This window comes from Ursus maritimus, unplaced genomic scaffold (assembly GCF_017311325.1).
Source record: "Ursus maritimus isolate PB19 unplaced genomic scaffold, ASM1731132v1 scaffold_9, whole genome shotgun sequence".
Lineage (NCBI taxonomy): Eukaryota > Metazoa > Chordata > Mammalia > Carnivora > Ursidae > Ursus > Ursus maritimus.
Window position 1 is genome coordinate 71,829,905 of NW_024427107.1, and position 12,979 is coordinate 71,842,883.

General features: G+C 51.2%; 2 protein-coding genes across 4 annotated transcripts in view; one reads left to right on the plus strand and one right to left on the minus strand.

The window, feature by feature from the left end:
- The window catches only part of TG (thyroglobulin), a 243,772-nt gene that overhangs the window by 166,678 nt on the left and 64,115 nt on the right, over window positions 1–12,979 (plus strand). The gene's annotated exons all lie outside the window — the stretch shown is intronic.
- The window catches only part of SLA (Src like adaptor), a 33,953-nt gene that overhangs the window by 12,054 nt on the left and 8,920 nt on the right, over window positions 1–12,979 (minus strand). For 2 of the 3 annotated variants that reach the window (XM_040626177.1, XM_008684159.2), the window contains exons 2-4: window positions 9,495–9,592; window positions 1,170–1,269; window positions 385–471 (exon numbers count right to left, since the gene is read on the minus strand). In XM_040626177.1, coding sequence (XP_040482111.1) covers window positions 385–471; window positions 1,170–1,269; window positions 9,495–9,555 — 248 coding nt within the window. In that variant the 5' untranslated portion in view covers window positions 9,556–9,592. Of the gene's footprint in view, window positions 1–384; window positions 472–1,169; window positions 1,270–9,494; window positions 9,761–12,979 lie in introns of those variants that run through there. The other variant, XM_008684158.2, reaches the window with a different exon arrangement.

A 12,979-nucleotide genomic window follows, 5' to 3' on the forward strand; every position in this document is an offset into this window, starting at 1 on the left:
TGTTGAAGGGCAATGCTGTGAACATTGGGGTGCATGTGGCCTGCTCTTCACTACGTCTGCATCTTTGGGGTAAATACCCAGTAGTAGACAGACAGGCTGACTTTTAGCAGCTGTGCTTCTTTGATCACAATTGCTGTTTATCGTTACTTGCCAGGAACGCAGCATTGGACCCGAAAGATCCAGCTCCTTTGTCTTACTGATGGGGAAACTGAGTCTCAGATAGAGCAAGGGGTTCGTCAAGGTGACACCCTTCCTTATGGACTGAGCAAGAGTAAGAGTGACCTTCCCGAAACTTCCTTTCCACGGTGCAATCTCTCTGTGAGGGCTCACGCATAGCTAGCATCAATATCACGCTTTATCAATGTCTTTCAGAAATGTACTCACCCGTGGTAAACTCTGGCCACACATATTCCGGGAATGTAACTCTCTCGACCAGTGCTGAGGGAAATGGCTTTCCACCAGCCCCCTTCGCTGGAAGAACAAGGACAGACGGGAGAGGGTGGATGTGTGAGTGGCAAAGCGAATGCAGGAACAGAGGAATCAGATTTTATCTGGGGCACGTAGGGCAGGAACCCTTCCCGTGTAGCTGGCACTAGCCATCTCTTGGGGATCCACAGCAGATGTGCCAGAATTGGGGGCCTTTTAAAAACAAATGTTTACTATGCAGAATCACACCCTGCAGTATAACCAAGATAGTTTGTCTGTGTCAGTGAGAATCTAAATAAAAGGAGCTTAGAGCCCCCTATTTGTTCTGTAGCCCATTTGAGTCATGGAAGGACAGCAGGTTGGAAGGCAATATCATCAGACTTTCTCAGACCCCCGGGTCCTCCTGCCTGAGCCCCCACGGCGCTGGTCTATAATATCAGCACTGCCCGGGTGGAAGATGAGACCAATGTAAGAAGCAGTGGTTGGACCGTAAAGGATCTCAAAAGCCAAGTAAGGAATTTAAATTTAACCCACCAGACAATGGGCAGCCACTGAAGGTTTTAGAGCACTGGCAGTATTAGGGATTAAGCACTAGGATCCGCTCTATGGGCCAAATATCTCACCTCACAATAGGACCAGGGCCTGAGTGGAGTTGGACAACTATAGCTAAAATCTAATGATTCCCACTCAAGTCGAGTTCACCCTTTTTAAGGGATTGTGAAACATTTGGAAAGCCAACTCACTCAGAAATCACTCGTAGTTTCTCCCCTCGGCGGAATATGGGGGGGCTGATGTCAGGAGATGGGTAATCACTCAACACGGCCAGGAAGTCGCTGTCCAGTCCTGGGGAAACAAAGGCAAGGTGGGTTCTCCTTCATAGGGAACCGAAAGGCCACCGACCCCAGGGAGGGGAGGGCCAAGATGAGTCCCTCCCTTGGACTTCTCAGCCAGAGATCCATGACTTGCTTCGGAACAACAGTTTTTAGCAGGCCCTCCTCTCTGCAGGGATGGTGGCACAGCGAGCTCAGAGGAACCCCAAGTTCAGTAACCTCCTCCCATTAGCAAGCCCACCTTGGCCCTGACATTCTCCTCTGAGAAGTGGGGATCCTGAGGCCCTTGAGCTGAAGTCATGAGATCTGGCTTCAGGGTTTGCCGCTGTGTCTGCTGATCCCTGTCATCTTGGGCAAGTCCCCAGATGCCTACTAGCCTCGATTTCCCCATCTTTAAAGTGGGGCTAATACTACCTCACTCCAGGGTCCATATGAGATGAGGTGAAAGTATGCAGCAGCGCCCCATGAATGATAAGGAGCCAGAAAAGCATCTTTTATTTCACCCTCCCTGGGGCTTGTGGGTCCCCATGCATCACATACTGGGATAGGGTGTGTCATGGTTGGGCTGCATGAGTTCTGAGGACCCACCGGGACTCAAAGACTCTAACTCTGAACTCCGCAAAGCACTCCTTCCTTGTAGGATATAAGGCACCATGCTGGGGGTCAATTTAAGTGGGACTTTGGGGTGCGGTTGGGAGAAAATAACTACTTTTCATCATGTGTACTTTGCAAGTTAATTCTGGTGACATTTTGAACAGGAAAGCTTGCTGTCTGGTTCCTGTGAGTGCAGCTTACCGTCAGCTAGAGAAGGAGTGGTAACATATGATTCACTTTTTGGCACTAAGCAAAGTCCTGTTTTATACAGCCCTAGCGGTTTGCTGGAATTTGGGCGCATTAGATGCACGGTAATACTGGGGTACAGTTGTTGGGAAATGATCTACCTTACAAATGGGCTGATTCAGCACCTGTTTGCTATGACGTTGGGTTTATCTCTCCATCTGCTGGCTGGGCATCTGAACTCAAAATTCTAGGTACCTTACCACGTATTCATTCACTAAGCAATTGTTCACTAAGCACTTACCCTGCGCCAGACACAGCGAACAAAGCAAGCCAAGTCTCCCTGCTCAAACGGAGCTCACATTCTAGAAAATTCATACAATGTTGTGGAAGGGGTCATCACCTGCCCCCCCCCCCCCGGAAAACCTGGAGAAATCCCAGCCCTGGGGCATGGCAGGCTTGGTAGCCCAAACTGGCCACTTTCTGGGATCCAGACACCCCCATGCGGGGACTTCTAGACCCTGCCCCTTGCAACTCCTATGTCCGGGACTCTGCGGCTCACCAGCGCCCGGACAGAGTAACCCAAAGACAGCGTCAGCAGTAGCATGTGTGAGAGTGAATCAGAAGCTGGTTATCACCATGGAATAGCACATTTAGATGTACTGTTCTTTGGGGAAGCTGAGCCACAGGCAATAAAGCAGATAAAACAAGCATTTTTAGGCGTGAAATGGAAACCAAAAGTGATTCCTGCTGGCTGTAGTCACTGAAAGGAGTCAGGCCCCACGAGAAGGAGCAGGGCCTGGCCAGGGAATGGTTGAAACATCGGAGCCTCCCCAGAGCCTGCGGGGACACCTCCCTCCCATTCTGCTTTGCTGGATTAAAAAGAAAAGGAGTTTTTCCTCGTGTAGCCGGGACCCCCAGCTCAGTAGTGGGAGGCAGCACAGCTCTTGGGCTTGAAGCCAGAAGTCCCGAGTTCTGATAAAGGGTGGATCCAGATTTTGTGAGGCATGAAGCTCATGCAAATTTGGAAATCCTCTTTAAGAAAAAGAACAGAAAAGAAATTGCAAATACAAAACCGGGTACAGTCCCTAGGAAGCTGCGGTGCCAGTGAAGGGGGGCCTAACACAGAGGATTTGGTCAGCTTCCCAGTAAAGCAGTCCCCATCCTGAGGCTGACCTTGCACTCTGTGTGGCTGCACCCTTCCCCTCTGGGGCCTGCGTTGGTCTGGAAAACGAGGGGTTGAGAGACATTTTCGTGACAGAAATCTGGGCTAATGGCCTCAAATATGAAACTGCCGCTTATTAACATGGTGTCCACTGCTCAGGAGCAGTGTGACGGGCCGTCGTGTTCTTCTCAGTTTGCCGAGATGCCCTGTCCTCAGAGCCCGCGGACAGGCTGCTTCCTCTGCCAGGAAAACACCTGCTCTCCCCTTTCTCATCCCTCCCACCCCCGGGAGGTTTGCCTGGTGTTCCTGCTTTACCCCCCACCCGGGGTTCTAGGCTTTTCCTTTGAAGGGATTACCCAGGTTGTATTCTGGAGTTTGTAGGACGCTGGGGGAGTGAGTGTGAACTCCACGAGGAGCTGTCCTGCAGCTCCCGTCTAGCACCTGCTGTCCCATCTCAGATTCTCACGGCAGCTTTGTGGAATGAAGACAAGGAGACATCCCTGTGCTACTGGGCTCTTAAACGCTGCCGTCGTGCTGCCTAAAGCCGTCTAAGGGAAGGAAACCTGATTTGTGGCACCAGCGTGGTGGGCAGTCATCACAGAACCAGCCCCTAGTGAAAAACAAGGCTGGAAGGAGAGGCACAGGGTTTGCTATCTGCGACCATCACAGAACCTTGAAATAGATAGACCCTGCGTCTCTGCGGGGCTGGGGCTTTGGTGTCTGATTCACCATGAAGACTGTGAAACAGAACAACCGCCTTTCCTTGCTTTAAAAACAGAAACAAAAACAAGATCCCATTATCAAAACAATTGTCTCAATTGTGGAAAGAGGCTTCAGGGGCTGGAGAGTTTCAATTTCACAATAACAGCATGGGGCTTCCTGTGGAATTTCCGTCATAGCGATGTTTTTATAGCTGTAACACTTCCACGTCGCTGAGAAAGCCTCACAGTGGGGCTTTTGCTTAAAACTGATGGCCTTGGTGTGGTCCTTTGCAAGGGATTTCAGGCCCATCCCTGCCACCTGTCTCACCAGTCCCCCGTGGTAGAGTACATACAGAGTCGGAAAGTCAACGTCACTCATAGAGCGCAAACGCACTGTTAGGTCCTCCTGGAGCCCCAGGATTTGGGGAGGGCTGAGGCCTGGCATTAAATCAGATAAGTGATTGGTTCGAGGAGAGGCACGGAGGGGATTATCGCAGATTTAACATAAGGAAACAAAGCAAGTGAAGAAGTGTGCCGCGCATAGGTGAGAAATCCAGAGAGGATTTTCAGAAGAGAGACTGGGCTTTGGAATCAATCAGACCTGGCTTAAATCCCACCTCTGCCACTTAATTGTTCTGTGATTTGGGGAGAGATGTATTTTTAACCCATCTGAGCTTGATTTCTTCATATATAAAAATGGGAAATATTGAAATCTACCCTGTACGATTGGGGTTGGATTCATGATTCAACATATGCACAGAACCCGCCTCCACAGGGGGCCGGGGTGGCGGGTGCTAATATCATGCTTATGGGATGGGTGGGATTAGCATTACGTAGTCCAAGACCAACTTCAGCCAATGGTGTCCTGAATTTTGAAAAACCTCTGAATGTGTAAATTTGAAAATATTCTATTCTTCTAAAAACAGACTCCATTTGATGCAGAACAGAAGATGAAATCTGGAAGACCAAATATTTACTGATGGCTCAACTTGAAAATGCGTCATTTTGAACGAACTGTACAAAAATATAAAATGGGAAACGAATCCAAAAAAGGAAGGAGACCCAAGCAGAACTTACTAGTCTCAGATATTACTTGGTCAAAGGAGGACAGGCCTTTTTTTTTTTTTTAGCATTTATTATTCTTCCTAGAATCATTACCATTTCTTTTTAAATGCTAAAAACCTTTCAGTAGATTCCATTTATAATTCCAGCAAAACCAGCCTTTCAGGACTCCCAATGCTCCATACAACCCTAGGGAGTGTACATTCTTATTTAAAAAATGAAGAAACAAAGGCTGGGAGAGTTTTTAGAAGTGCAGTGAGAGCATGAGGGCTGTTAAGCTCCTGGCCGTGTCCCTAGGCCACAGAGCTCTCCTTGGCGTGTAATTACCAGGCTCTCCCCAGTTAGCACTCTCTCCTTGACAGGCTGGGACAAAGGCTGACTCCAAATGAGGCCCCCACGTTGGCACCAGCAGCTGGGTGCAGTTGGCTGGCAAGGAACTAAACAGCCCAACGCTTTCAGCTTCTGGTTTCACACTCCCTTGAAGCCTGCCCAAATCCATAGCCTCCCGAGGGTCAAAGCAAGCCTCGCTTTGAGCGTCTTTTATAGGAAATATACACACACCACGAACCAATCAGACAGGGCTGAGCAGACTGGCCTGATAGGAGGTCACCACGAACCATAGGTTGTACCTGTGGGTTGTGTATTGTGGGTTGAAAAGTGAGACACAATGGTCCACGAGTTCTTTTCTGTCCCACGCCTTGGCTGCCCCATTCTGAGACGGGGCACATCGGGAACAAGCAGACCCCGAGGCTCTCAGACAGCACAGCGAGGTGGAGACTGGCTCAGGAGCACACGGCAGCAAGCTGAGTGCCTGGTCTCAAAACCCAGTCACCTCGCAGCAAAGGGCACAGACCCTGCCCCTGGCCACCTGCTCTCCTGGTGCTACTGAAGACCACTACTGTTTACTTAGCGGTGTCTTTCTTCATGTTAATTTGCTTTAAAAAAAATCTTTAGCCCCATTCCAAGGACCGCGAGGTCTTGGTTTGGTGGACGAGGTGTATTTTGTATGGTCTCCATGGCAAGGGCAGAGATGTACGTTCAGTGTGAACAGGTGAACGGTCACGTTCCACCTAGACCATAATCTTATGGGCCAGAAGTGGCATGAGTAAGACCCAGGTGGGAAAGGTGCATCTAGTCAAACATCTGATACGGGTTCCCTTCCACGCACTGGCCTGTCTGTGATAGCGACCACTTCCTGCGGCTGCTGTGAGGAGGGAGAGCGGATGCGTGGAAAGCACTTGGAACCATGTCTGACACATTATAAGCAGTGTCACTCCTGTCATCCTGTCGTTTCACAAGTCAGACCAGAGGGACCCTACGGAGACAAACGGACTGTTCTCATCTCTCCTTGTGTGTGAAGAGTAGGGGCAGGACTAAAAGCTGGGTCTAGGGATGCAAGCTTCCGGCCGAAGCCAGGGGGCTTGTAAGAAATACCATGGGTTGTTTCCGTCCACCATCATCGAATTCTTATGAGCAGATCTGGGGTGGGGCCCAGCGATCTGCATTTTTGACAACTTTCCAGAGGCTCTGATGCAGGTGGCCTGAGAATCGTTCACTGAGAAGTGCCAGGCGGGGTCAGAGACCTCCCTGCCCCCTTCTTCCTCCTCAGAGCCCCTCCCATGTCTTCTTTCCATGGGGAAGCACCCTAGATGCTATGTAAATGCCCTGCTTAGCGTGATTTCCATGCTTGCACAGAGGGGGTCTCAGCAGTGTGTGGGTTTGCATTATGACCTCTGTCAGTGAGATCTCACTTTAAGTCAGGGTGATAAAAGGTGAGGAGGGGGGAAAAAAAAGGTAAGGTGGGGGGAAAATTGTACCTTCAGATTGTCTTTAAGGTAGAAATATGTCATTTCCCAGCTACATGGGCGTTCCCTAGGTCTTACTCAATTCTGTACTGTGTCTGGGACAGAGCCAGAGTCTGAAATAAGGATAGAATTGTAGAGAAAATGAGTTATTTGGGGTGTTTGGCAAGCAGGTCATGGAACCCCCAATTCGACTGCTTTAAAGCTTTTTTGGGGGGGGATGAGCATTTAGACATCACCTAGTGCAATCAGGTGACCCCCATTGAGTTTAAAAAAGAGATTCCCCCCACATTTTTCAGGTAGCTACTTTGTGCTGTCGTTGCTGTGAGAAGAGGTTTGTCCTGCTCTCCATTTGAAAGCTGAGCCCTGCCCTTCTTCTGGAAGGCTAAGTGACTCACTCAAGGTCAAATGACTTCCAGGGGCAGTACTGGAAGCTCTGTAAGGTCATTTGTCTCTGAGGCCTGCCCCATTTCCATCAAGCCCTCCTACCTCTGTGGGTTTTGTGATACTAGTCTCCAGGAACTAGAGTAATCAGGAATGTTCTGGAAAGCTTAGTTTGGGAGCAAACAGATGGACAAAGCCACATTCCAAGGCATTCACCGTCCTGGCTCCAGAAAAGAATATGCTCCTACAAGCTCAGAAAATGTGTCTGTCTAGCAGTTTACAGGTAGGCCCCCCGCTGATCCCTGTGTAGGGCCTGGGGCTTTTGGTGATTTTAATTCTCCACCATTCAGGCTAATGTCAGAGGAAGCTCCACTTGTGTGCTGGCCTAAAGCACTCAGCTCCCGGCACTACCGCCTGGGTGTTGGAGCCTGACCACAGGAGTAAGCACGAGTGCCTGTTCCATGAAAACCCGAACCCTCCGCATGCATTGGCGAGAAACTAATTAACGCAGCATCCACTGCAACCACTTTCCTCTCCCTTCTTTGAGTGGATGTCAGAAAAGAAAGAAAAAAAGAGGAAATCAAGTTAGGACTGATCACAAAGGAAACTTTTCAGGGGTGGGGGATGGAAAAGGCAGCTGCTCATGCTTGATGTGGTTGCCTGGATCACACACTGGGTCCGACCTGGGGAATTCTCTTCACCAGGGGGTGGAGGGCTGGGGAGACCCCTCTACCTCCTTTTTCGAGGTGACCTCCCACCACCCACACAGTGGAAAAAGAGAAACTTATTTCATGAGAATTTGCATTCAAAAACTAAAGGCAAATGAGCGAGCCCTTGGAGACCCGTGTTTTCATGGGGTTTGCTCAAGCATGCCCCCCCCTGCCCTGGGGCAAGAGGCCACAGTACAAAATGGCCTTGGTGGGTGGGTGTGTTTCTCCCGCGCCGGCGTGGGCCCCGGGGTGTTTTCTACAAGTAGCCGTGACCAGAAGGGGAAGCTGTGACTTGAGGTGGTTTGGAGAAGGTGGGAGAAGGGCCCAGGCTCTCCCCTGGCAGCAGCGGGCACGGCCGGAACACAGTTCTGAGCTTTGCATGGGAGGCCGAGGGGCCCAGAGTATGCGTCGGCTGCCCTGCCTCATCACAAGGTTCCATCCCCTCTGTCCCAGAGAACGTTCTTTTGGTCCTCTCCCCCTTAGGTTTAAGGAGGGGCATTGGAACAGACAACCACTAGAGTTGCCCAGCATCTGATTGGAGTGAAGGGCTGGGCGGCAGGGTCTCTGCTCGCTCCCTTGGGAGCATCCGAGGGGTCATGAGACCATGTACAACTTGATGTCTCCGTTGTGGAAGCAATGAGAAGGCGCCTGTCACCTTTCTGAAGGGGCCACAGACGTCGTGGAATGAGCAGTAGAGGCAGGGTGCCTGGCACTGTCTGCTCTCAGCAGGCACATCTGTGTGTGGGAACTTTGCAGGGTACAGGGCTGCGGGGGGCGCGGGGACGCAGGGCATTAGCAGAGGGAGACTGAGCACCAGTGCCGTGACATCAGATAGGAGGTGGAAATGTCCCAAGGGGACTCACCCTGGGGGCACGGATGGATCACCTGAGCTCCTGACCATTCCCTTCCCAAGCCCCTCAAGGACCCACACACCACCACCCGACCCAGGGAAAAAGGGGCTTTACTCTCAGTCTTTGCCTTTTGCTAGCTGATGTCCTGTTAGGGCTCTCTGGCCAGTCTCTGGAGGGCTCCTCGCTTCAGGAGTCTGCCTTGACCTGGCAGCGCCGCGGGAAGCTGACCTCTGTCATCGTCGCCTAACCTGTGTTCTTGTGCTCTCCCCCTAGAATGGCTAGCCCTGTGATCCTACCAGTGGGACCCAGGATTCCTTTCTTTTCAGGAAGATTTCCTCGAGCTGGTGTCTAGCTTCATCAAAAGCTTTTGCAGAGCTGTGATTATATTAAACCCACGATATTATGTCGCGGCTGGCGGGCAGGGTGGGTAAGCAAGAGCCTAGGTTTCAGAATCAGACTGGCCTGGGTTGGAAATCTGACTCTTCCCATAGCGGATTACATTTCCTTAGTGAGCCTCAGTTTCCCCACCTGTCAAATACAGGTGGAACGAGCTATTCTCAGTGGTCCACCGCACAACGCCAGCAGCCCAGGAGCCACTCAGGGCAGCACTACTCAATCTTTTGAACTGCTAACCAGGAGAAGGCGAGAGAGACGGGCACCAGGAGCGCCTCTGCACCCCGTGCCCTGTTTCAAAAACTGTCAGCACCCCTGTCGCTCAGTCTTGGCCCCCGGCTCTCGAGCAATGGAGCTAAGCATCACACCCAAGACCCAAGAAGCCAGACTTACCATCTGGGTTGGGCACAGGTCTCTCGGGAGGTGCTGGGGTGGATCGCATACTGTTTCCCATCGCTCTGTCTCCCTGGGCTGTCGAAGATGCTCGAAGCCTACAGCACAGGGGATACACACAGCAAGTCAGCCACGCACCGAGCCCTCTGGGTGAAGAATGACCCAGTTTAGAGTACATCGTGCATCATTCTTCAGCAGCTCGCTTCTTGAGGGGCGGGTGTTTTCATGTGAAGTTGAGATTCGTGAATGTTGGTTACATTTGCTCAGCTCCGCGTCTTTTATCAAGGGAATGACAGAGAAAACCACAGAGAGGGAAGTTGCGAGCAAATGCTGTTGGTGGCAGAAGTTTCCATTCCTCTGCACCCTGGCTGGCGGAAAGCAGCCCGTGGCGCCTTGTGTGCAAGGTGAGGGGCGTTTAGGAGGGGCTGCAGCCCCTCCCCCCTACTCAGGACCCTGCCCCAACCCCCATGCATGGGGAATTGGGAGCACCTGAAACCCCAGGAGGCAGCAGCTTGACAAGGGGGTGGGGGAGCAGAGGCTACTTTCTGCAAGACTTTCTCCTGCGTGCGTGCGTTCCTCCGCATGCTCTCACCCACAGTAAAGAAGGGAAACTCCATCCCAGCACTGCGTGCTTGCAGCGTGCCCCACTCGCACATCCGCTGTGACTTCTGATTATTGCCAAGTCCCTGCACCCCTCACCCCATTTCTCGGTGAAGGCAACTGAGTCCCCGGGAGGGTAAGAATGTATCTAAGGTCACGGGTTTGAATGGCTGCGGCTGGGCCTCCAGTTTGTTCCATATTCGTTCACATTCCGGCTCTGCACGTCCAAGCGTGGTGACCTTGGACAAGTTATTGACCTCTGCCTGCCTGTTGCAGGGGACAATAATGAAACAACATTCGGTCGTGGCTGCAAAATTAACAGATAAAGCACGAGAAGCACTGAGAACATGGCCTGGCCTAAAATCCCTGTTAATGATTGCAATTTATAGTGTATTTTCCGATTGTCCATAATGATAAAAACATTCAAATTCTGGGCCCTCAAAGGAACATTTTAGAAGGGAGCTTAGGTGATTACAGAAAATGTGTCTTCCTGGGATCCTTGAAGCATGGAGAAGAGGGCCCCACCCATAGAGCCCTCCTTGTCTCCTGGGGGTAAAGAGGAGAATGGAAGGGCAGGGTCCCCCAGCTGGTGTCCCACCCAACTGCAAATTTACACTCCACCCCTTTCTTTGTCTGCAGTTTAGGGTGGAGAACTGAGTAGCTTGAAAGGGTCCAGAAGTCAGCCAACCCAACCCCCACCCTGGCCTTGAATCCTTCCTCTATGCACTGCATAAGCAGATTCTGGAAAGATCTATGCTCTCAGCAAGGCCTTCCAGAGATTGAGGGAGGTCTGTATCGCTTCCTAATTTAGTGAAGAGGAGGTGGGAAGATGGGGTACTTAGTGCACTGGGAAACAAGAAATTAGTTTTTTTGAAAGTTAATATATTTGAAATATTTACATGAATAGTTCATCAGTCATAACTCAAATAGTTCATAGTATAATCGTACTCTTCCTAAGATAATCGCAAGCTTGCAAGAACTCTAAGCCCATAACGCACCACAGAAAGTGTGGCTGGAATGGCTCGCACAAAGTTAAGAACCCCATCTTCTGATCCTGTTGACTGCAAACAACAGAGATAGTTCTAGGGTGTGGCCCCTCTGATGTAAGCCCTTCCTTTCCCCATCTTACCACCCCCTGCCCTGGCCCCATACAGCCAAACAACACCTTTGACCTTGGCAGGACCCTTCTTGCAAGCCAGGCAGGTTTTAACAGCATCACGCTGGCTCCAGGAGGCAGAGACAGTGTCCCCAGCTCCTAGTTGAAAAGCCATGCCAGTGGAGTGGCTGGGAGCCTCACTCCCTGCAGCTCGGTCCTGGGCCCTGAGCCAGCACCCTGAAAAAGGCAGGCCCCTGTGGTCCCACCCACCCGAAGGGGAATGCGTGCCCATTCTGAGTCCCTGGGGAAGGAGCAAAGAATGTAGCCTCTGACTATGAGGAGCCAATGTCCCCCACGGAGCTGTGCCCCCCTGTGTGCTGCAGAGATGTCCCCAGGGCCCTCTGCCACCTCCGTCCTGCTCCCCATGCTTTCCTGGAGCCTACCAGTCACCCCAGACCTTCAGATTCCCTGTCATTTCCAAGGCCTGGGGAAAGCTCTCAGGACAGGCTGGGCAGAGGTCTTGGCAGACCTCCTGTCTCGGGAGAACTCTGAAACATGCATGCTGGCCTCGTCCCTCTTCCTCTCCCACGTGTCCCCACACCACAATGCACCACGCCGTCGCTTGACTCCCCTAGCAATGCCGCTCTGTTCCCTGACCCTTGCACGTAGCATCAGTTAAACACCAGGGATTGTGCCTTGACCCCGGCCCCACACTGGGTGTCAACTCCCATCCCGCAGACGTACCAGTGACCTGGCCCTCCCACTCCATCTTCCCCCTCGGAGCCCCTTCTGGACAACAGCCTCCCGCCTTCATGCCCCCCTCTTCCCTTCCTCCACACTACCATTCCAGAAAAGTCATGGGGAAGAAAAGACTTTGTTGTCTATCAAAGTGAATTCTGACTTCACTCCCTCCCGTCAACTTTGTAATTCTTCTCAAGCATAGGTGTGTGATTTGGGGGGATTCGTGCGATCAGGAACAGGAAAAAGAAAGGCTCGAGACTTGCATTTTTCAGGTGGGAAAACTGAGGTCCATCCAAGAAAGGAAACATACCCAGGGTGGTGACACGCCAAAGGTCGGGTAGGTCCCAGAGGTCTGACACACTCCCTGAGCCCTGCTTCTCGCACTCTGGTCTCTTCCGTCTCTGGTCGGCACTCAAGCACCAGCCCACCATATCCCGCGCTGTTCAGAGAAAGGTCTCAACAGCCCCAAGTGGTCTGTTCACTGGCTTCCTGTTTCTCTAGGAAGGAGTTAACTTCTCTGCGAGAGGCTTTCATTTGAGCAGAGTGAAAATGCCCCCAGAGACCAAGAGCCAGGGTCTCCCTAATGAAAAGGCTGAGCAATCTGATTTAATCTGTGACAGTTTTATGCAGAGGCTGGAGGTGGGAGAGAGGGTAGGAGACACATAATTGCTTCTAGGAACAATAAAGAAAGGGCAAAAGAGAAATGAGTTAATTAACATTAGCTCTGAACATTTGGTTTCTTTCTCCCTTTCCTTTGTGATGTCAAGGATCAGAGCTAGCGTTTGCCTCTTAGCTCCCTCCTAATCTTGGGACCAGTGCTGTTTTCTTTGCATGAACTTGGGCCACAGTTGACTCTTCTGATAAATGAGAGGAGTGAAAAAGATGGTCTCCGAAGACAGAGCCACTTAGCCCTTTTTAGTTCTAGGAATCAAGACTTAGTGAGTTTTTTTTTTTTTTTAAGATTTTATTTATTTATTTGACAGAGATAGAGACAGCCAGCGAGAGAGGGAACACAAGCAGGGGGAGTGGGAGAGGAAGAAGCAGGCTC